This window comes from Heterodontus francisci, chromosome 23 (genome assembly GCF_036365525.1).
Source record: "Heterodontus francisci isolate sHetFra1 chromosome 23, sHetFra1.hap1, whole genome shotgun sequence".
Taxonomy (NCBI): domain Eukaryota; kingdom Metazoa; phylum Chordata; class Chondrichthyes; order Heterodontiformes; family Heterodontidae; genus Heterodontus; species Heterodontus francisci.
In genome coordinates this window covers 54,385,567-54,410,485 of record NC_090393.1, presented here as the reverse complement: position 1 = coordinate 54,410,485, position 24,919 = coordinate 54,385,567, and the positions used below count along the sequence as shown (strand labels likewise).

General features: G+C 42.9%; 1 protein-coding gene across 2 annotated transcripts in view; it reads right to left on the bottom strand.

Moving 5' to 3' along the window:
• Positions 1–10,260: 10,260 nt before the first annotated feature.
• LOC137382826 (paxillin-like) overlaps positions 10,261–24,919 on the bottom strand; it is a 203,171-nt gene continuing 188,512 nt past the window's right edge. For both annotated transcript variants that reach the window (XM_068055317.1, XM_068055316.1), the window contains 2 exons: positions 21,432–21,580; positions 10,261–12,171 (listed from right to left, as the gene is read on the bottom strand). In XM_068055317.1, the coding sequence (XP_067911418.1) occupies positions 11,905–12,171; positions 21,432–21,580 (416 nt within the window). In that variant the 3' untranslated portion in view covers positions 10,261–11,904. The remainder of the gene's footprint in view (positions 12,172–21,431; positions 21,581–24,919) is intronic.

Genomic DNA, 24,919 nt, shown 5'->3' with positions numbered 1-24,919 from the left:
TCCTGCAGGATTAAGGTCTCTCACCTGCCAGGTAAGTACTGCTGCCCACCAAAGCTTGGCTCCACTGTTGAGGCAGATCCGATTCTGGTGAGTCTGGGAACCTTTTTTCCAAAAATATATTTTTTTCGAATTACAAAACAATTCAAATTGGACATTTCATAAAGTGCAATACAGATCAGTTTCTTTCAATACAGTACATAAGGTGCCTCACTACCCTTGCCATTTCAGGTTATATTTACAATGTACATTTGTACTACATGCTGTTATGAAAACTGCACATGCCAAATGCGAAATATTAATTTCATCGATTGGAAATTGTTACAAATAACTTTTTCAGAAGAACAGCTAACAGCCGAGATGGCCACAACATTTGCATTTGGAAAAACAAAGGATTAGACTGGAGACAAACATGATTGACACAGCCTAGCCAGAACAATGAGATGCTCTCTGATTCAATTACCTGAGATAACCTTGTCAATGTGGTCGTCAAGAGCCATCAACACCCATTGACTTTGAAAGAGCCAAACCCATCCCAAGCACCCTCCCCCCCACCCCCCCCACCAAGTACATCTGGGCAGCCTAAGGGGAGGGCCTTGAATTTCAGAGAAAATTCCAGAAGATTCTCATTAAAACACAAAGATATGGTCATGTCATGTGACTACTTGTGCAACTCTGGGAGATTGCGAGTTGTGACTCAGAAAGCAGAAGAACAGTAACTGAGAAGCAATCAAGGGATCAGCTCTCTCTCTCTCTCCAGTAAAGATCCAGAGAAGCCTCGTCTGAAACCGCTAAAGCTTTAAACCTACAGACCAGCACAACCAACAACTAGGATACAAGCAAGTCTGCAACTACTGGGACTACTGAATTGTATTTGAATTTATTGCAGACTCTACTCCAACAACCCAACTCTGTTTTCTCCGCTATTTGTGTGTGTGTGTGGCTCTTGTGTGAATATGGACATGGATGCGTAGCGTATTTTAGTACATGTGTTTCCCTCTAGAATCTATTTGTGTGTGTGTGTGTCTCTCTTATGTGAATGTGGGCATCGATGCATAGCTTATTTTAGTAAATTTTAACCAGTTTAGAGTGATAAGGATTATAAACTTACATCTTTCTTGTTTAAACTCAAGAAAACCTGCCTGATTCATTTGCAATTATATTAAAGGAACAAATGCAAGCGCTCACTGAGGTGGTAAGTTCAATAACTGTGTTAAAAAAGGGATAAACCCTGTTGCGGTCATACCAGAGAAGGGGTGAAAGTGGAGCCTGAGACCCCTTCCTCACCTGGTCGTAACAGAAATTTAGGGGCTCTAGCCCAGCATTGTAACTCACAGACAAATGAGAAATTGGAAGTAGGAATCAAATTGATCCTAATCAAATAAAAAAACTTCGATACAGGTTTTCTTGTGGTTTGTGTTGCTAGAATACTAATATGTCTGCATCCAAGGCCAGTACTTTCCCAAGCCAGGGTGAAGTAACTTGGGATAATTTAAAGGCCCTATCTATGGAAGAGTTGAGGAATGTGGCTGGGCACTATGGGATCACTTTCCGTGCAAAAGCTAAGAAATCCGAACTCCTAAGACTTGTGGCCAAACATTTTTCCCTCGAGCCTGAAGAGTCAGAAACAGAGTTGGAGTCAGACTTAGACAGGGTAAGGTTAGCAAAATTAAATTGGAAGACAGGGAGAGAAAGAGAATGTTTTAGAAGGATGAAAGGGAGCTAAGGCAGCTTGAATTAGCTAGGGAGCGACATGGTAACCCCAGTGAAAGCATTGCCAATATGGAAGCTACATTTAACTCAGGACCGTGTGCTGAGCTCTTAAAGTTCTCCCAATTGATCCCAATGTTCAATGAGGGAGATGTGGAAACGTTTTTTGTCACGTTTGAAAAACTTGCAAGGCAGTTAAAATGGCCGGCTGAGAGCTGGACCCTCCTGCTACAAAGCAAGCTAACAGGCAAAACCCATGAGGTTTATTCCCTGTTGCCCGATGAAAATTCATTAAATTATGAATTGACTAAAAATTCTATCCTCAGGCATATGAGTTAGTACCGGAAGTGTACAGCCAGAAATTCCGAACCCTCCGGAAACTTGCTGATCTAACTTACCCTGAGTTTGAAAGAAGTAAGCAGTTTTGACCAGTGGTTAAGGGCCGTTAAGGTACAGCCCACATATGAAAACCTTAGAGAGGTGATTCTTCTCGAGGAATTTAAAAATTCCCTCCCCCTTTCTATAAAAACACATGTGGAGGAACAAAAATTTCAAAGGGCCAGACAAGCTGCAGTTTTGACTGATGAGTTTGCTCTCATATATAAGTCTGTACCCCAAGGGAAAACTTCCCTAGATACCCCCATAACCCCGAAAAGGATAGGAGGTGGGAAGGTGATAGGAGCCCAAACTGTCCTGGGAGAGAAAGGAAAGCTGGACACACAGGGGGCTCTCCTCAAGCCAAAAAAGATGGTACTGAGAGCAGGAGTGAGATCCGGAGACCTGTGTGTTTTCACTGTAACAAGGCAGGTCACCTCAGAGCTGACTGCTGGAAACTAAAGGGAAAGCCTACAGGGTTAATCAGGGAACACCCGACCTGTGCAAGAGATGGGACCCTGATGGAAAGCACAGCAGAGCAGGCTGTGGCTTTAACTGCAACAGCAGTAAGACCCAGAAAACATATTGCTCAGGGTTCAGGAAAATTTTACCAGATCTCTGAAGGTTATCAGGATTTTGTATCCAAAGGGAGAGTAACCCCATACCCCTCGAGTGGGGCAAACAAGCCCATCGTCATACTCAGGGATACAGGGGCCACCAGATCCCTTTTGCTGGGAAAAGGCATGACCTTTGCCCCAGAGAGTGCAGTAAATACGAAAATGATAGTGAATGGTATCGGAGGGCAGTGTACCGTTATATCGGATGCATTTGGAGTGTGACCTACTTTCGGGACCGATGATGGTGGGGATTGTCCCTACTTTGCCTGTGGACGGGGTCAACCTGCTCCTAGGTAATGATCTGGCAGAGGCGAAAGTGGTAGCTTCCCCAGTAGTGGTAGAGAGACCAAAGGAGGTCAGAGGGACAGGGCAGTGGCAGGAAACAGTCCCTTGCATTTCACCTGATTGTGTGGTGACTCGGGCCATGGCCAAACCAGTTCTCCCAGAGGAGACTGAACTGGCACTGCAGACAGATGACCATGCTGTCTGGTTGTCTGAAAACATCTTTGGGGAGTTAGAGGACCCAGGGAATGGGGTAAACCAGTCTCCCCTAGTTGAGAGCCGTTCCAGTATGAAGGAAGTTAGCACAGGCTGCCCAAACTGAAGCTGAAGCAGAGGGAGTCCCTGATTGCTACTATGTAAAGAATGAGGTACTGATGAGGAAGTGGAGCTCTCCTCATAGACCTGAGGACAAAGAGTGGACAGTGATTCATCAGTTAGTGGTGCTGTCGAAGTACCGTAGAGAAATATTAAGAATGGCCCATGAGCTTACAATGGCTGTACATATTGGTACACGAAAAACAAAAGCCCACAAAAGACAGCAGTTGGACTGGACAAAACTCCACAAAGATGTGGTGGAGTTCTGTAAAACTTGCCACATGTGCCAGGTTTTGGGGAAGCCCCAAACTGCATTAAAATCTGTACCCCTAATTCTTGTACCAGCTTTTGGGGGATCCTCCAGCAGAGGACTGGTGAATTGTGAGGGACCCCGGCCGAAAACAAAAGGGGACAGACAAGCACAGGTCTGGTAAACAGTTAGGGAGGAAGGGGGCGAAAATGACAGTGAGGACAGGTTAAAGGAGGGCCGGGAGGATTCCCAAATGGAGCCCCCTACTGTCCGGTCAGTCAACCCCGAAATGTTGGGAAAATTAGACCCCACACCCTCCCATGTAAATGCAGGGAAAAGGAGTATCCTACCAGGGCTGCTAACAGCCTTCACAGAAACCTTCATGGACAAAGAAAGTCCCCAAAGGGCAAAGAAATAGTGAGGGCGATGCCTCGCCTAGTTGAGTTGACGCAGGGGAGTGCAGCGGAATCTGGACAGATACCTGTAAGCAGGAATGTCCTAGGGGATTTGGGGGACATTAGATAAGAGTCCCTCCCCACAGTCAAGAGAAAGGGGACCCAAAAATGCCCTAAAGTGAGCAGCACTTGTGTGACTCACCAGAGGATGAAAAGTGAGGTCCAGATGAATCTACCTACCGCAGAATGCCATGCACACCTTCCTGCTCCCAAGATGTATTTGCTGCAGATCCTGAAAGCACTTCTTCCTTTTCCTAAAATATACTAATTGCAAAGAATACTTATTTTCTGCAGAAAATTAGCCTCAGATATGTACACATTTCAGACCCATGGCATCAGCATAGCACGTGTTGACATCATGAATTCAAAGCACAAATATTGTTGGACCTAATTTGTAGTAGCAAAGGATATGTCTGGATTTTCTTTTTGCAAATTCAAGAAGAAATTGATTTTCAATGAACGATCAACCAAGAAAAAGGGAACTTTATGGTAAAAAAAAAGTTATTGATCTATGTTTCCTGCCACACTGGAAATGGGCATAGTGATAACCCTGGGTAATAGAGACCACAAATGTGATCAAATTTGAGATCATCTGTGAAAAGACAATAAGGTGACAAAAAGACATAACTAGACAGCCAGTACAGTGCTGCTCCCCATATTATTCTCAGAAATTTATTTATAAAACCAGGATATTTAATTATTTATCTATTGGTAAAGCATTTGTTATGACCGAGGTGGGAACAATGCACTGTCAATTCAGTCCCATCATTTCACAGGTCACAACATATTTTTAAAGCTTTTCCACCTAACCGCAAAACAGTCAAATCAAACACTCTCGTAACTCCCAGAATAAAACAGACCAAACCAGGTATCTTTAGACAACAGCAAATTAACTATTTATTTTAAAACTAAATCTTAAACACCATTAAGATAAATCTATGTCTAAAGACCTTATGTTATTTTAACCTAACTTCCCCATTCACACACATACACTCAAAACTAACAGTTAACTGGTTTTAAAAGTGATATTTTTAAAAATTAGCTGTTTCTTAAGAATAAATAATAAGTATTTGTGGGTTACATTCCTGATGGGTGAGGTATCCTAATGTGAAAATAATCAAATGCCACTCGAAGTCTCCACGCAGATTTGATGAAATAATTTCTTCAGTATATTGGCATTCAAAACACTACAGCTGCAGCAGGCATCAGACAGCTCCTTCAACGATAAGCACAGCAATAGGTCAACTTGAATTTAAAACCTGACAGTCTCTCAGTCGAAACTTGTCTTTGAGTTCCAGCAAACACAATCAGTCAAGAGAGATTCAATCTTGAAGCAAATACTTCCTGGCTTAGAAGTAAAGAAAAGGAGTGTTGCTACCTTCAGCAATACAAATAGTCTCCTCCTTAGGCAATTAACATGGCCTGTAGCTCATTGTAGAATTTCTGCTGAGAAATAGATAGCTCTTCTCTTTAGTAGCACGCTTCGCTGGTGCCTGGTTCAGATGGGTTTTTGCCAGTTTTACACAGAGTCAAATCAAAACATTATAGCATGTGACCTCTCTCTCCTGCTGTGCCCTAGGTAACAATTGCAGCTGGCAAACTGTGCCTCTGAAATCCAAAAGCTTCTCTCTCTGTCTTAAAGGTAAACTGTTTTTAATAGAGTCTTAAAGGCACACTTTAAATCCAAGGAGAAAATAAATACGGTTCTGTGACACATCTAGGTGAGCAAGGGAAGAATCTATGCAGGGTTCTCCTGATCTTCTGTCATTACTTTGATGGAATTATCACAGAAAAAATGAAAAATCGTCCTGTTAGCCATTTCTCCATAGATTTCGCCAGTTATGGCAGCAGATTGGCAGAAGCATATTTATTTATGTTCCAGAAATGCAACGCAACTTGGTCAAATTTGCAGATAGTCCTACCACAAGAGGCAATCAAGAACTGGCAAAGCAGCCAAGTACCGAGATAAATTTCAATGCAGCTAAGTGCAAGCAGTTACACATTGGAATCATTGGAAAGGTGTCATATTAGGTAATGGACTCAGCACTTGCATTGCGCAGGTATTGCAGAGTGGTGATCAATGAAGCAAACAGAACGCTGAGCTAAAATAAAAGCAAAATACTGCAGATGCTGGAAATCTGAAACAAACAAAAGTGCTGGAAATACTCAGCAGGTCTGACAGCATCTGTGGAGAGAGAAGCAAAGCTAATGAAAGGTCTGTGACCTTTCATCAGAGTTCTTTCCATGGAAAGAAAAATCAGATGGAATGTATCATGGGTGGCGAATCTGCTACTGTCCATTTTCCAAATCCGAAGTTGAATTTTACTCCAATTTCTTATCAAAGTCATAAATGATATCTTGTGACTGTGACAAAGGTAAACATTCCCTCCTCGTCTGTCTGCACCCTTTGACACTGTTGACCACACCATCCTCCTCCAATGCCTCTCCACTGTCGTCCAGCTGGGTGGGAATGCTTTTATGTTAGCTCAGCGTTCTGTTTGCTTCATTGATCACCACTCCGCAATACCTGCACAATGCTCTCACCTGGTTCCAATCTTATCTAATCGTAGCCAGAGAATCACATGCAATTGCCTCTCTTCCTGCTCCCGCACCATTACCTCCGGTGTCCCACAAAGATCTATCCTTGGTCCCCTCCCATTTCTTTTCTGTATGTGTCCCTTGGCGACATCATCCAAAAGGATAGCTTTAGTTTTCACATATATGCTGACAACAGTCAGCTCTATCTCTCGACTTCTCTCCACTCCTCCACTGTTGCTAAAATATTAGACTGCTTATCAGATATCCAGTACTGGATGAGCAGAAATTTCCTCCAATTAAATATTGCAAAGACTGAAGTAATTGTTTTCAATCCCCACTTGCTCCTAACTCCATCCTTCTCCCTTGCAACACTCTGAGATTAAACCAGTCTGTTCGCAACCTGGGTGTCACATTTGACCCCCGATATGAGCTTCCGACCTCATATTAGTTGCATCACTAAGACCGCCAATTTCCACCTCCGTAACATCACACGACCTTGCCTGGTCTCAGCTCATAAGCTGCTGAAACCCTCATTTATGCCTTCATTATCTCTAGGCTTGACTATTCCAACTAAAGGCCTGCTCTGCTCTGCAAAAAAAAACCCGACCCGAGCCCGACCCAGCCTGAGTCCTTCCATTTTTTCCTGCGCCCGACCCGACCATCTTACCTTCTGGTTTTCACTTTGTTGCTGATCTGCACAAGTTTAAAATAACTGTAACAAAACCACCTTTCTAGTCCAAAAATTACATTAGCATTGGAGCCACTGACCTGTGATAGAGCCTGTCCGACTCGACCCGACCCCGAATGCCAGACCCGGAAGTGCAACCCAACCCGACCCGAACCCGACATATGTCGTCGGGTCCCGTTGGGTTTGAGTCGGGTAGCAGGCCTTTAATTCCAACACACCCTTGGCTGGTCTCCCACATTCTACTCTCCGCAAACTTGAGGCTATCCAAACTCTATTGCCCATGTCTTAACTCATTCCAAGTCCTGTTCCCTTATCACCCCTGTGCACGCTGACTTACACTGGCCCCGGTCAAGCAATGTCTTGATTTTAAAACTCTTATCCTTGTTTTCAAATCTCTCCATGGCTTCGCCCGTCCCTATATCTGTAATCTACTCCAGCCCCACAACCCTCCAAGGTATCTGCATTCCTCTAATTCTGCCCTGTTATGCATCCCTGATTTTAATCACTCCGCCGTTGCTGGCTATGCCTGCAGTTGCCTAGGCCCCAAGCTCTGGAGTACCCTCCCTACACCTCTCCACCTCACCTTCCTCCTTTAAGACACTCCTTAAAACCTATCCCTTTGACCAAGCTTTTGGTCATTTGACCGAATATCTCCTTTTGTGGCTTGGAATGTTTGATAATGTTCCTATGAAGTGCCTTGGGATGTTTTATTATGCTAAATGCTCTAAATAAATACAAGTTGTTGTTGTTGTATTTCTTACTTGAAAATACCAACTTTGACATTTTTTTGCCAACAGATGATCAAAACATTATCAGGTTTGTAATTGGCTTTTAGGCTCCAATACTTGCAAGATGAACAATTTTGCAAGTGGAGTCTTCCAGCCATGATTTACAGGTCAGTACAGGTCAATAACATATCAAAGCCTAACTTTTTTTTTTATAAGTTAAGATGAAAAGCAAGGCCCAAATTTTGAAACACATTTGCAAGATGAGCTGTATTCCTTTGCATAGATTTGATATTCAAGTATATCCAGTTTCCTTTCAATCGGCTCTGTACTGTAGTTGCTGGCTCATCTTATCAGCTAGCATTCTTCAACTCTCATCCAATCTTTATTCTCCATATTAATGCCTTGTTCCATTTCTCGTCTGACATTTTTTTGCTGATGATTCCACTCTTCATATCCCTCAACTTCTTTGAGATCGCAAATCCTCCAATGATTGAATTACATCTTGATCTCCATGGCTTTTGATGGAGTAATGAAAATGTTGATTCTTTTGCTTTTTCAAAGCTCTTCCAATAAAAATCAGGAACTGCCATCTCTTGCCTTTAATATTGGAATGCTTCTTGTCCCCTGCTCCATCACTGGGCACATGTTCTTCCACCAAGTTCCTGTTCTCTGTAATTCCAGTTCTCTCAGTCTTGTCACCTCCTTCCATACTTTCAAAACCCTCTCTTCAACCAAGAGTTCAACCACCTCATCCTAACCCATTTTCTCTCTTGCTTGCTATTAACTGTGTTTTCCCCAATGTAAATTTTTTGAGACACCCTCTTACATGTGGGCAGCACTGAAGAAATATGAGTTGATCTCAAATGGAACTCCCACATTTCCTCTATTTCGACAGCTGCCTCCAAGTAGCCCAGTTTACTCTTTCATACAATACAGTTCTTTTCTTCTCAACAACTCTTAACATCCCAGAATGTCCAGATCCCCCCCAAGACCTAACTACTGCTCCTGCATCTGGCGAATCTCTTCCCGTACCTGACGATCTTGGGAAGGGATACAAAAAATGCTTACTGCCTGATAAGACAACCCATATCTTCCCTCTAAACCTCCTTTGTTGCAACCTGTGTTTCTATTTAATACTGCTATGGTCAGCGTTCCTCTGAATCTTCCTCATCTGTTTTTATTAAAATAAAAATATACCATTAAAGGTACCTTTTCTGCTCCCTACAACGGTGTTACATAGAATTTCCAGCACAGAAATTGGCCATTCAACCCAACTGGTCTATGCCGGTGTTTATGAATCACATGAGCCTCCTTCCACCCTACTTCATCTATCCCTATCTGCATTACCTTCTATTGCTTTCTCCATCATGTACTTATCTAGCATCCCATTAAAGCTATTTGTATGTCAGCCGTGGCTCTGTTGGTAATACTCTTGCCTCTATGTCACATGGTTCCAGGTTCAGGTCCCACTCCATGACTTGGGCATAAAAAACAAGGCTGACACTCCAGTGCAGTACTGAGGGAGTCCTGCAGTGTTGGAGATGACATTTTTCAGATGAGACATTAAAAGATCCCATCTGCCTCACAGGTAGATGTAAAAGATCCTATTTTGAAGAGCGGGGGAGTGTTCTAGAAAATATTTATCCCTGAAACATCGTCACAAAAACAGATTAATTGGTCATTATCACATTGCTGTTTATGGGAGCTTGATGTGTGCAAATTGGCTGCTGCATTTCCTACATTACAACAGTGACAACACTTTATTGGCTGTCAAGTACTTGGAGGTGTCTGGTGGTCAATGGAAGTGCGATATAAATGCAATTCTTTCTTTAAATGCATTAATGCTATTAGCCTCAACTACTCCATGTGTTAGCAAGTTCCATATTCTGGCCACCCTTTGGGTAAAGAAGTTTCTCCTGAACTCTTTATCAGATTTATTGAAAATGTATTTAATGTTGAAATCAAAACTCATCGCGTGGTCTCCTACTGAAGCATATTCTTGTAAATTACAGAACTCTTCACTCTCCTCAGTCCTTCCTTCCTCCCAAACACTAGATTTTTAAAAATCAAGATTGGTCTCAAGTAATTGCTTCTTCCCAATTCATCTCACATTCTCTTCTACGCTCTTCAAATGTATGAACTACAGGCAATGCTCCTTCATCTGAATTTCTTAATTTAAAAAAGTATACGATCCATCTGCACCAACTAGCTTCCAGCTGAATGTTGGTAAGAATAGATCTTTTGTGCAGAAATACTAGATTAATTTGGATCCTTTAATGGAAGAAAATAAACCCAACAATTAAAATAAAGTGAAAAGCAACTTTTATTGCAAAAAAACCATGAGATTATATGTGCAAGCCATGATTAAAGGATGTACAAAGATGTAGTCAAACACAGGTAATCATCATTGATCAGAAGGCAGGAATCAGGCCTATTTCTTTAGAACAGTTCCTCTCATTCTTGAGTGATTCCCTTTGGTTTAATGGTAGATTAAATTCAATGCACTGTAAACACTGTTTAATTAGGCTTCAATTGGACCTATTAAAATGGCACTACAATGCTTATAACCTCTGCTGTTACCATTGTTTCTAAACAATGAATTATTCATGAGACAAAATATTACAACACATTTTCAGGGAAGATCCAAAAAAGTTACACAGCAGGAATTAAGACTTTTCATAAAAAGATAAATTATTGGCAAATTAGGCAATGGAGGAACTTGATAAAAATACAGCAGGCTCACAAATGCAAAATGGTTCTGTTCACGGACATTAAGTTAGAACATGCCTCAAAGACTAAAACCATTTTTGTGCTATAAAAGTGAGTAGGCGGTGTCCTCTCTAACAGTCCTTTGGGTTTTCCATGTAAGAATCAGTCATTAGTATTGTAAGAAAGCACAAAAATTACCAATTCTACAATGTACTAGCATCACCTACATATCAGATGTGTGGTTTATAAAAAGTGGTTGCCATGTTTTTAAAATCACAAAGCTCTGACATGAAAGTTCAGAATTACAAGATCTTTTTAATAACTGAACCCAGAGGATAAAAAGTTACAGTACTGTAAAGTTTCTATCAAATACATCTACAGGAGACTCTCCTGTGCACCTACACAGGACAGTGCGATTGTGGCCATCGCTGAGAAAAATTATTGCTTCAGTTACAGTCAAAGGCATTACTGACATCATGGAGACACTGGTGTACAACAAAGTGAACTTTCTCAAAAGGTCATAGATCATAGGAAGTAGGAGCAGGAGTAGGCCATTCAGCCCATCAAGCCTGCTCCACCATTCAAACAGATCATGGCTGATCATCTACCTCTATACCATATCTCTGCTTTCCAGCACCATCATCCACATTTCATACAGTTTCTTGGAGACTTGTTTTCAGTTTAACTGCATTCATTTTGGGGATTGTTCTGGTGTGATTAGTTTTATCAAGTCCTTCAGGGGATTGTTCAATTGCAGTTATAGTACTCAGTGTTTAGTTTATCTTTACTACACAAAACCACTTGCATGACATTTAGTCTTTGTGTTGCTGTCAGTGATGTTGTGAGGTTAGAATGGTTTGTGCAGTTCTTGAAAAATAATCTGGTAGGAGCTGAGCTGGATAGAGATCAATGGTCTTTTTCTCATTGCGATTTATGTTCTATTGCTGATTACAGATTCCAGTTGTTGGATCTGCCAACTCTTCAACCAGCCTACCACAGAAGGCTATTGGCTTGGACTTCACCTGGCAGGGGGTGACTCTCACCACCTCAACAGAGGACTTTCTTTTTTCTCCGTTACTGTAAAGGAAGTGATTTATGTAGAAAATAAGTGTTCAGTTCAGTTCAAGATCTGTATTACCCCTAAAAGCTGGAGCTGGCTGTTCCACCTGGCATGTGTGTGGGTGTGAATTTGTGGAATTGCAGGAATGATTGAACTGGACAAGTGGTTGGTGGGATGAATCTAACAGAAGAGCTTGACAAAGCAGTTGTGACAGTAAGGTTTGTCATTCTGCTCCTTGAAGGTGCCCTTGTTGAGCTGTTTCAGGCAGAAAGCACAGACAAAATGCTCTGGGTGGAACTTCTTCCCCATGGCGGTGATACAGCGGCCTGTGATAGGCTTCTGGCATCCAGAGCAAAGTGAGTTGCGACGCTCGTGGTAATGCATCTCACAGTATGGCTGCCCCTCGTGTTCAAAAAAGCTGCCATTTATGAATGGGGTGAAACATTCCTGTAAGCAAAAAACAAAAATATGTCTTAAAAAGGTGGTTTTGTAATAAAGCTGCCCTCAACACATGAAGACCATGCACTCAATTTGTCCACAGTGATTTACACAGTGATTTACACAGTGATCACTTGGCATATCAAGATTGTGAGAGACATCAAGAATACAACTGAACTATACTCAATTTGTGGCAGTATAGTGAGCTAAGATTAGATTATAATTTGAAATCAATATTCCCTAAACAAATTGATAATTCTAATGTGAAAGTCTTCCAATTAGACATTATGTAGCAAAGCACTTAGTCCCCTCTATTCTCATGTCCAACATAGATATATCATAAACCATTGCACAACTTTTATTTGAATGAGATTTTCAGGAACATTGTAGTATGAGGGATTTCTTTTCATAGTACTGTTTAAGATCATAACGTGTGTACAGATACAGGCGGTTGGTTCGATACAACGACATGCATCACTTTATATTTACAGGCAAACTCTGCTCTCCAGTATTAAAGTGCTAAAAGGAATAAAACAAAAATAATTTTTACACAGGTACACATTAGGATTTGGAAATCCCAACTAAAACTGCTCAAAGATTAGGCACAGCAAAGATTCAACTGAAAAAGTGGGTGGGGAAATTGGGAACAGAAATGGTCTAAATGCTCCAACATATGGCCCGCCAAAGGTTTCCATCCGACCCGCGGATGCAAACTATACCCGGGGCTGTTCCTCACCCTCCCCAGGGTTTCGCGACTGGGGATGGGAAATTTCCCATTGACTTTTTCTTGCAGAGTGGCCTTTATAAAAATATCGCGCTGTCAGTTTCACAGCTCAGCTGCTGAAGCAGGAATGCGCTGCCCAACTTTGAAAAATCGGGGTTTTCCGACTTTTTTTTTGAAAAAGCCCGTCGGGAAAACTGAATCTGTCCAATGTTGAGAAGCGCATTCCTGCTTCGGCAGCTGAGCCATGAAACACAGCGAAATGTTTTTAAACAAACTGACCGAGCACAAAGCTGCTGTGTTGAGCACTCCCGCCAAGTGTAATTGTCAGAAAGAGGGAGGGGGGGCGGTTAGCAGGGGAAACAGAGAAATAGGGAATGGGGTGGGGGGGGGGAGGGGGAGGGGACGGAGAGAGCGGGGGGAGGGGACGGAGAGAGCGGGGGGGGGGGAACGGGGAGAGCGGGGGGGGGAGCGGGGAGAGCGGGGTGGGGAGGGGACAGAGAGAGCGGGGGGAGGGGACGGAGAGAGATAGAGAGGAACGACGAGAGGGGCGCGGGGGGACAACACAGAGCAAGGACGACACAGAGAGGGGGGTACGTAGGGAGAGAGAGAGAGACAGAGACAGACAGAGAGATCAAGATCACGCTTGACAGATGGATATCTATCCAGAATACTCTGCATCGCTACATCAAATGTGCAGGCAAAGACTGACTACTTATGCAAGTAAAAACAATGCCAGGTATGTCACTAAATCAGTTTTCAATACAGTGCGAGAAAGTAAGTCAATAAATTAGTCCTTTCATTTAAAGCTCCTTCACAAAAATGCACACTTCTTGTTTTTATTAGTAAGATAAATTTTTAACGCCTTTATATCTCGAAATTTGCTCACCGGCCCCCCAGGCCGAGCAAAATTCATAATACGGCCCTCCCTCCGCCCGAAAAGATTGGACAACCCTGGTCTACACACTTCCTCCAAAAGAACCTGACCAATTGGATGAGCTGTATGGTCGTCCCTCATTGTATCCTGTTATGTCGGACACGCTCTATCACAGGTAAGTGGCTCCAAGGTTAATTTAATTTTTGGACTAGAAGGTGGTTTTGTTACAGTTATTTTAATCTTGTGCAGATCAGCAACAAAGTGAAAATCGGAAGGTAAGTTAACTGATGGTTGGGTCGGGCGCAGGAAAAAAATGGAATGACTCAGGCCGGGTCGGGCTCGGGTCGTGTTTTTTTTTGCAGACCCGAGCAGCTCTTTAGTCTAAAGGTAACAATGTTAGGAAATTAGGAGGGCGAAAAGGGACCATGAGATTTCCCTGGCAGATAAGATAAAGGAGAATCCTAAAAGATTCTATGAGTATCTTAAGAGTAAAAGGGTAGCTAGGGAGAGAGTAGGTCCCCTTAAGGATCAGTGTGGCAATCTATGTGTGGAGCCACGGGAAATGGGCGAGGTCTTAAAAGAATATTTCTCATCTGTATATACAGTGGAGAAGGTCATGGAAGCTCGTGAGTTCGAGGGAGGGAACATCGATATCCTGGAGCATATCAACATTACAAAGGAGGAGGTGTTGGAGGCTTTGAAGTGCATTAAGGTGGGTAAATCCCCAGGGCCTGACCAGGTGTATCCTAGGATGCTGTGGGAAGCAAGGGAGGAGATTGCTGGGGCCCTGACAGAGATTTTTGTATCATTGTTAGCCACGGGTGAGGTACCGGAAGACTGGAGGATAGCTAATGTTGTGCCTTTATTTAAGAAGGGCAGCAGGGATAAGCCAGGGAACTACAGGCCGGTGAGCCTTACATCAGCGGTGGGAAAGTTTATTTTATTTATTTATTTAGAGATACAGCACTGAAACAGGCCCTTCGGCCCACCGAGTCTGTGCCGACCATCAACCACCCATTTATACTAATCCTACATTAATCCCATATTCCTACCACATCTCCACCTTCCCTCAATTCCCCTATCACCTACCTATACTAGGGGCAATTTACCTATCAACGTGCAAGTCTTAGGCTGTGGGAGGAAACCGGAGCACCCAGCGAAAACCCATGCGGTCACAGGGAGAACTTGCAAACTCCGCACAGAACTCCGCACAGGCAGTACCCAGAATTGAACCTGGGTCGCTGGAGCTGTGAGGCTGCGGTGGTAACCACTGCGCTACTGTGCCACCCAAGGGATTCTGAGAGACAGGATTTATATGCATCTGGAAAGGCATGGTCTGATTAGGGATAGTCAGCATGGCTTTGTGCGTGGGAAATCATGTCTCACGAATTTGATTGAGTTTTTCGAGGAGGTGACCAAGAGGATTGACGAGGTCAGGGCGATGGACTTTAGCAAGGCCTTTGACAAGGTCCCGCATGGTAGGCTAGTCCAGAAGGTTCGAACACATGGTATCTAGGGTGAGCTAGCAAATTAGATACAAAATTGGCTTGGTGATAGGAGGCAGAGGGTGGTAGTGGAGGGTTGTTTTTCAGATTGGAGGCCTGTGACCAGTGGTGTGCCACAGGGATCGGTGCTGGGCCCTCTGTTGTTTGTCATATATATTAATGACTTGGATGTGAATGTAAGGGGCATGATTAGTAAGTTTGCAGATGACACCAAAATTGGTGGTATAGTGGACAGTGAAGAAGGCTGTCTAAGGTTACAACAGGATATAGATCAACTGAGAAAGTGGGCAAGGGATTGGCAAATGGAATTTAACGCAGACAAGTGTGAAGTGATGCATTTTGGGAAGTTAAACCAGGGCAGGACATATACAGTGAATGGCAGGGCCCTGGGGAGTGTTGTTGAGCAGAGAGACCTTGGGGTGCAAGTACATAGTTCCCTGAAAGTAGCAACATAGGTAGACAGGATGGTGAAGGTGGTGTATGGCAAGCTTGCCTTCATCGGCCAAGGCACTGAGTACAAGAGTTGGGACGTCATGTTACAGTTGTACATAACGTTGGTTAGGCCGCATTTGGAGTACTGTGTGCAGTTCTGGTCACCGCACTACAGAAAAGATCTGATTAAGCTAGAGAGGGTGCAGAAAAGATTCACAAGGATGTTGCCTGGTTTGGAGAGCTTGAGTTATAAAGAGAAATTGGATAGGCTGGGTCTATTTTCCCTGGAGCGAAGGAGGCCGAGAGGGGACATGATAGAGGTATATAAAATTATGAGAGGCAAAGATAGGGTAGATATCCAGAGTGTGTTTCCCATGGTAGGGGTGACTAAAACTAGAGGGCATAGATTTAAGGTGAGAGGGAGGAGGTTTAAAGGGGATCAAAGGGGTAAATTTTTCACACAAAGAATACTGGGTATCTGGAATGAGCTGTCTGAGGAGGTGGTGGAGGCAGGAACAGTAGCGACATTTAAGAGGCATCTGGACAGGTACTTGAATGAGCAAGGCACAGAGGGATATGGAATTAATGCAGGCAGGTGGGATTAGTATAGATAAGCATTATGGTCGGCATGGACGTGGTGGGCCGAAGGGCCTGTTCTATGCTGTACGACTCTATTACTCTAATGTATCAGCAGCAGATAAGCTGAGGCAGAGATGGAGACATGTGGCATTACAGTCTAAGTTAAGAGCAATTAGAAAGGAAAATTTATATCATCGGGGTGTTGTGAAGGTATGGCAGTCCTGTGTAGGTCAAACACCACATATTCTTCTTCAAGAAACAATATTAGGAATACTAAAGGTTGAATTCTATGCATCATACTATCACAGTTGGCGGAGGATCTGCGGGGTTTGGAATGCAGTGGAGATGACTGGAACAAGGAAAAAAGGAGGAAATCTCAGATTTGTTTTGTGTGGGTGATGTCAGACAAAACAGAAACAAGAGAAATGCCAAAGTGTAATGCAATCATTTGAATTCACTAAAATAGCGGACAACAAATGCCAGAGAAACCAACACAATTCTGTAGTTTCAAGCGATTTACTTGTACTTCTTTCAATTTGGTATACTGTATTCGCTGTTCACAGTGCGGTCTCCTCAACATTACCAAACGTAAATTGGGTGACCACTTTACGGAACACCTCCACTCAGTCCGCAAGCATGACCCTGTGCTTCCGGTTCCTTGCCATTTTAATTCACCACCCTGCCCACTTGCCCACATTTCTGTCCTCAGCCTTCTGCAGTGTTCCAGTGAAGCTCAACGCAAGCTCGAGGAACAGCTCATCATCTGATTGGATGCAACACTGAGTTCAACAGTTTCAGATCATGATCCCCATTTAAATTTTTTTTAACCATGTGCCGGGCTTAAACTTGTTTATCATGTTTTTGCTTTTGGACAGAGCTGTCCATTATTCTGCAATTACCTCTGTGGACAAATGCTTTATCTTTTACTACAACTATTACCACTCACTTTGCCTTTTACTCCACGACATCTTTGTCATTTAATCTCTCCCACCTTATCACAGATCTTTCCTTTTGTTCGTCCTCACCCTCCCCCAACGGTTTTGAACAGTCATATCCGACTCGAAATGTTAACTGTTTCTCTCTTCACAGATGCTGCCAGACCTGCTGAGTATTTCCTGCACTTTCTGTTTTTATTTCAGATTTCCAAAATCCACAGTATTTTGCTTTTATTTTAGTGTTTAATTCACTGCCACTTCTCTTCCAGGAATGCCTACCTTGAAGAAGTTCTGCACTTCTCTTCGATGGGATTTCCATTTGTCTCTTTGACCTTGTTCATCTTCATTGCTTTCTATTTTCCTCCTGGTGTGGATTCCAACTGATGTTCCATCCTTCTTGTTTCGAATCCACCCAGGATTACAGCCATCTCCAAGACATACAATGTTCCGCAGATTGCTGTTCTCACCACATCCTGAGATCCACAATCTGTGCCATGTACTGCCACATGTACACACTCGACCTCTCTCTCCAGCAGCACTGACTCTCCCCATCTCAAAGCTGCCCTGCTCCGCAGTTTCATTTCATCTTTGTCTTATTTGATGTTTTAACAAATAACATTCTCTTCCTTTCAGGTGCAAAGGAACGCAAGCTCCAACAACTCATGGGTACCAACGCCCCTCCAGATTTTTCTTCCCCTTCATTTCCCTCTGACCCCATCTTTTCTTCTAATCTCACCCCTTGCATGTATTCACAATATCCTCTGCCCTTCCCCTTTCTGATGCTGAAAAATCTGTACTTAGCAAAGGACTCAGCTTTATCCCTTAAGCCCCCATCATAATGAATTTCATGCTCGGCACAACATTGAGCTCTTCCTCCATTGCCTCTGGGCTCACTTCTTTGGCCAGGAGTCCTCCCCGGAACAGCAGCGCCATTCACCCAGCTCCAGTATTTTCCCTCCACCTGGACCCCTCCCTCTGGCCTCTTACCTGCTCTTGGTCTTTTCATTGAGAACTGTCAGCATGACATCGGCTGTCTTAATTTCTCTGCTCCCCTCACTCACTCTAACCTGTCTCCCTCTGAATTTGCAGCACTCCATTCTCTCAGGTCTAACTCCGACATTGTGATCAAACCTACTGACAAGGGTGGTGCTGTTGTTCTCTGGTGTACTGACCTCTACCTTGCAGAGGCTGAGCGCCAAGTCTCAGACGCTTCTTCCTATCTTCCCCAGAACATGACCCCACCACCGAACATCAAGCCACTGTCTCCAGGACTATCACTGACTTCATCTCCACTGGAGATCTTCCCTCTACAGCATGATTGTCCAACATATGGCCCGCTGGCCAGACTCCAGCCCTCCAAAGGTTTTCATTCAACCCACGATGTCAGGCCAGAACGTCAGGCACCTCGGCGGGCAGCTGCAGGTTTGTTAGGACCCCGCTCCCACAAAACATGGCTGTGCCCAGCAGAGAGGTGTCATTTGTAGCCTGCCTCTATTTTGCACATTTATGGTGAGTGCACAGAGGCAGTCGGAGTGGAGGGTAGAGGGAGAGCGGAGGGAGTGGGGAGTGAGAGACAGATAGAGAGAGTGGAGAGAGACAGAAAGCACAGGGGAGAGAGAGAGACAGAAAGCACAGGGGAGAGAGAGAGACAGAAAGCACAGGGGAGAGAGAGAGAAAGCAGAGGGGCAGAGGGGGACAGATCAGGATTAGTCCTGACAGATGGACATCTATCTGGCAGACTCTGCATCGTTACATCAAATGTGTGGGCAGAGATGGAGTACTTATGCAAGCTAAAATAATGCCAGGTATGTCACTAAATCAGTATTCAACATAGTGACAAAAAAGTAAGTCAATAAATTATTCTTCTCATTTAAAGCTTCTTCACAAAAGTGTGCAATTGTTGTTGTTTTGATTAACAGTAAGATAAATTTTTAATGCCTTTATCTTTCCAAAACTTTCTCACTGGCCCCCTATGTAGGACAGAATTGTAATGTGGCCCCCCCACGCGAAAAGGTTGGAGACTGCTGCTCTGCAGCTTCCCAGCTCAAAGTCCCGCAACCCTGAACAGCCCACTTCTACCCCATTCCCAAAATCCACAAACAGGGCTGTCCTGGTAGACCCATTGTTTCAGCCTGTCCCTGTCCCACTGAACCCCCCCACTTTCATCATCAGGGTTGACCACTCCACACCTTCCATTTAAATAATCTCTGCGTAACATATCGCGGGGGCTCAGCAGTGGCCGCTGTACGCTGGTGGACCGCCGACCTCATAGCAAGCCGCCACGGTGCGCTAGTAAAATCCAGCCCAGAGAAGGGGAGAGAGAGACAGACAGAGAAAGAGGGGGAGAGAGAGACAGACACAGAGAGAGGGAGGGAGAGACAGACACAGAGAGAGAGGGAGAGAGAGACAGACACAGAAAGAGGGAGAGAGAGACAGACACAGAGAGGGAGAGAGAGACAGACACAGAGAGAGGGAGGGAGAGACAGACACAGAGAGAGGGAGAGAGAGAGACAGACACAGAGAGAGGGAGAGAGAGAGACAGACACAGAGAGAGGGAGAGAGAAACAGACACAGAGGGAGAGAGACAGACAGACACAGAGAGAGGGAGAGAGAGACAGTCACAGAGAGAGGGAGAGAGAGAGACAGACAGAGAGAGAGAGAGAGAAACAGACACAGAGGGAGACAGACAGACAGACACAGAGGGAGAGAGAGAGAGACAGACAGACACAGAGAGGTGGAGAGAGGGCAATCACGATCACTCCTGACAGATGGACATCTGTCTGGAATATCCTGCATCTCTACATCAAGTGTGCGGGCAGACATTGACGACTTGTGCCAGCAAAAACAATGCCAGATATCTCACTAAATCAGTGTTCAACATAGTAAATTAATAAATCAGTCTTCTCATTTAAAGCTGGTTCACAAAATGCACATTTTTTTGTTTTGATTTACAGTAAGATAAGTTTCTAATGCCTTTATCCTTCTGAAATTTTCTCACCGGCCTCCTATGTAGGACAAAATTTATAATGTGACTCCGCGCATGAAAAGCTTGCACGCCCCTGATGTAGACTATTTGCATACGACTCCTTATATTGGAAACAGGGAAAAGCTGAACACAGCATCACCTGGTCACACTCTCTTAGCAAATCCAAGAGAGGGAGAGAGAAAGACACACACATACATCAGAAACCAGCCAGAAGGATTAACATGCCAGGTTTTTACTAGGTTGTTAGTTATTGGCAGAATTGAGATATTTTAAACAATTTCTTCTTCCTTCTGAACAGGCTCTTGGGGAAGGTGTTAGAAGAGTACTTTACTTGAAAGCACTTTTCTTGTCCTTCAAAAGTGACATTCACTTTTCATAGCTTACTTCAGATGATAAACGGGGAAATAAAACTGAAGACTTTCTGGCACAGCTGTACCACCACCAACACCAGAAATTTGATCCTAGATCCTCAGGGTCATCAATAAAACTGCACCTCAATGACCCTCCAAAAGAAACAGATCTTCCAACTGAAGCAAGATTTTGAAAGCTACATAACAATGGAATCTCCTTTTAGGATCACTGTTTGCAGTGACCACGCAGGTATATGTTCACTTGCCAAATCCCATTTATGTTAACAGTGGATTTTCTATTGTGTAATGTTTTTGTATTGCAATCTCGCACTGTTGTTGAACAGATGAGCAGTGCTGCCTAGTTATGACTGGTAGTTTAAACACTGAACACTGAATAGCTTGTTAATCATCCTGTCTTCCTGATCAGTGATTTTAAATCTTAATCCTCTTCTTGTTTCATTAACTTTTAAATCAACACCTAACTGTTCTTTAAGGAGCTGAACATAGCGTTAACAGTGTTATTCTTCCATTCTGAGTAGTGCATCAATAAGCAGTTTAAAGCACTGGCCAGCACTAAGCAGCCATGTTCAGCAACTGCCCGTAATTATCACTTGAACTGAATTCTGTTGCACTTCAAATGTTGGCATGTACTTAAATTACTCAACAGATCCAAACAAACTCAGTGCCTCAATGGTATGCCAATAACATAATTACTGGAAAATTATGTACTTATTTTCTTTTTCTGTTTTTATTTAATATGATGCACTAACTTGTATTTCATTCAAAAGTAAATCAGTTACTAAGGTACAGCATCCAAGATATAATTTTAATATAATCAACAAGAGGTTTTGGGCTATACATTCAGGATCTTTGTCTTTTCTTACCCGGCAGACAAAGCACTCTGGGTGCCATAGTGAATTGAGGGCTGAGATGTAGTTTTCCAGAATAGCTCGTGCACAGCCGCCGCACTTTGGGGCAAACATATCAAAGTAATCTTTGCGACAATAGGCTTTCCCATCTTTTTCATGGAACCCTGCAAATGAAGGAAAGGAGATAACAAAGTAGAGGATTTGAGATAAACCCATCTTCACACATAACCTAATCAACACTTCTGTGATATTGGTACTGTTCGTGAAGTCAAGCAAATTGAACCCACAGTAATTGCTTTACATAATGCAGATGTCTCATTAAGATGACGAAGAGTGAGCTAAGACTAATGGAAGATGCCTCTGTTAAAAATTTCCAAATCTAAGTGCAGTGTCGTCAAAAGATGATGCAAAATTAGTCTTGTGGTGCAGCTACAGAAGATGAATATCACTAGTTAATACCAAAAGAAGTGACTTAAAGGATAATGCTACCACCACTCCCCAAGGTCAGTGTTCCCCTTTGCTAATGCCCTCATAAATATTCTTGGCTACCCTTTCCATTCTAAAGACTTAGCTGCACTGAGATGGAAAATGCAGTTGCTTCATTCGTTAGCAAAGAATTTAAGCGGTACTTAAAGACCACATGGAAACTAGATATGATATAAACTGTAATGAGCAAATTCTTGATTATTTTATCCACTAAAAAGCAATTATATCTTTATTAAAATCTACCTCAATAAAATGATCATTTGGCAACATTTTGGATCAGTCTGATTAGGTAAAGTAATGATAGTAATAAGGGGGAAAATCCTCTATTAATCATTTTCAGCAGAATTATAAATGTGTTATTTATAATCAAATTATTTATATTCGTACTTACAATTTCACTATAAATTGCATAGAGGAAATTTTCCACCATGAAGAAAGTAAGCATGTGTTCCATGTAGGTTTAAATTCCATACAAAGAGGAGGAATTCCAGATCCTCCCATTTCAAACAGGCTGTTGGGGATTGTTATGCATGAGAAGGTGACAATTTCTCATTGCTTCACCATTATGTAAGTATCCAACCAAGCTCAGATAAGGAATGAAGAGAACACACAAAACCATTTTCAAGGGATCAGAGTATCATTACCAGACTTCAGGTGTATGCACCACAGACTGTGACTGTGTGAGAGATATGCTGGAGGAGAAAACTTATCCTGCAGCTCTATTTGACAGTGACAAATAATACCAGAGATTAACTTCGTTACATATGATACCGTTATATACCATTTATTTCATTAAATGAAGCAATGCTGTTTTTTGTTTTTTTGGCAAATATAGGTAATTTGTTTAGATGTTGCTCGCACCTCTAAAATGATGGGAGGCTGAAATAAATGTGTTTTAACTTTAAAATATGATATAGAATAGATACTCAGGCAAACCTCCCACTTACCAAGACTGAGGCACACATGATTTCGCCACATGAACATTCAAACTTAAAATTGCAAGCCCCTGACTGAAAAGACATTTGCATAGTGACTAGCAGAACTGGAACAAGGGACAAAGGACCATGCCCTGACCCATTCAACCAACAGTGGACTTTTGATTACCAGACGCTGAAGGTTGGGTGAGCTAGCATTCCAGGTTGACTGCTAAGTTAGCAGAATCCACAAACACAGAAGAAGGGGTCAGACCAGTTTCAATCACATGACCAGTTGGCAATTGGAATTTGAACTTCCAACAAGGGATTTGGACTCAGAAAGCCATGTGCTCCTGAAACTGAAGCAGAATCCTCCCCTGTCTGCCTGCTCATCTCTCAAGGAACTGAATCTTGTGAAGACACATGAACCTCAAAGAGAGAAAAGTCTCCCACACTGAACAAGGCTTAAGAATACTGGGCCCCAACGAAAAGCAAGACTACTTACAAAAGGACTAAAGTGAGCTCGAAGCACAGTAAACACGAAACTCTTCTCATATTACATCAAACCCCTTTCTACTATATTTTTCTCTCCTCTTTTCTGTCCATATTTGCATGTGTTTATCACATGTGCATGCTAGCATCGCACATCGTATATCCGTAGGCATTAACCGTATTAGAGTTTAAATTTAAGGTTTAATAAATTTCACTTTTCTTCTTTAAACCTAAGAAAGCCTGTTTATGCTCATTTATTTATTTAGAGATACAGCACTGAAACATGCCCTTCGGCCCACCGAGTCTGTGCCGACCAACAACCACCAATTTATACTAATCCTACATTAATTCCATATTCCCTAACACATCCCCACCATTCTCCTACCACCTACCTAGGGACAATTTACAATGGCCAATTTACCTATCAACTTGCAAGTCTTTGGCTGTGGGAGGAAACCAGAGCACTCGGCAGAAACCCACTCATTCACAGGGAGAACTTGCAAACTCCGCACAGGCAGTACCCAGAACTGAACCCGGGTCGCTGGAGCTGTGAGGCTGCGGTGCTAAACACTGCGCCGCCTTAATTTTTAATTGGAAAGCTTTATAATTGGAAAGCTGTGAACAAGGATTCACAAAGGGGGAGCTCAAAACACAGTGTGTTTAAAATTAAATCCTGTCACAATAAGACCAGGTGAAGATAGTAACAGACCCCCTAGACACCTTTCGCACCTGGTCATAACAATATAGGTAAGGGCTAAGTGCAATAGAAGGGGAGTAAAACTAATAAAAATAGAAAATAGGGAGAATGAGGAAAGAATGGAAGATTGGCAAGCAAATATTTTTTAAAATGCTATTTTAGTTAAGCAGGCAAACTACTCTATTAGAGTCACCTCATGGTCCAGGCATATAGTCAAGAGTGAACTGAGTTGAAAGTTTCAGAACAGTTGCCAACATTTCTCCACCATGATTTCTTTCAGTGATTGAGGTTGATGACACAGGCACAATGAGTTGAATAGCCGACTTACGTGCTGTATTATATTATTAACATTTGATTCCACAGTACAGCCGGAGTCTGCAGAGGCAAGTGTCCATGCACAGCATTTCATATCGTTCCTCAAATTCATCATTGGCATTCTCAAGACTTGATGGCTTACAAAACCATTTTCCAATATTCTGATTTAAAAAATTAACCTGCATAGTATATATCAAAATCCATACACATGTGCTTGCAGCTGCTCACTACAATCATCAACCTCAATATTAATCAAGAATCCTAAATCACGGATACACTCGATGGTGGCTGGCCATTCTATACAGCTGGATTTGCTCTGAAACTCCATAAATGACAAGATTAAATGCTGTAACGTTGAATAAAAGGTAGCCATTCTACAGAGGAAGATTATATAAAATATCTTACAAGCTTTTGGCTTTTGTTTTATTCTTTCATGGGATGTGGGCATCGCTGGCAAGGCCAGCATTTGTTGCTCATCCCTAATTGCCCTTGAGAAGGTGGTGGTGAGCCGCCTTCTCGAACTGCTGCAGTCCATCTGGTATAAATACACCCATGGTGCTGTTATGAAGAGAGTTCCAGGATTTTGACATAGCAACAGT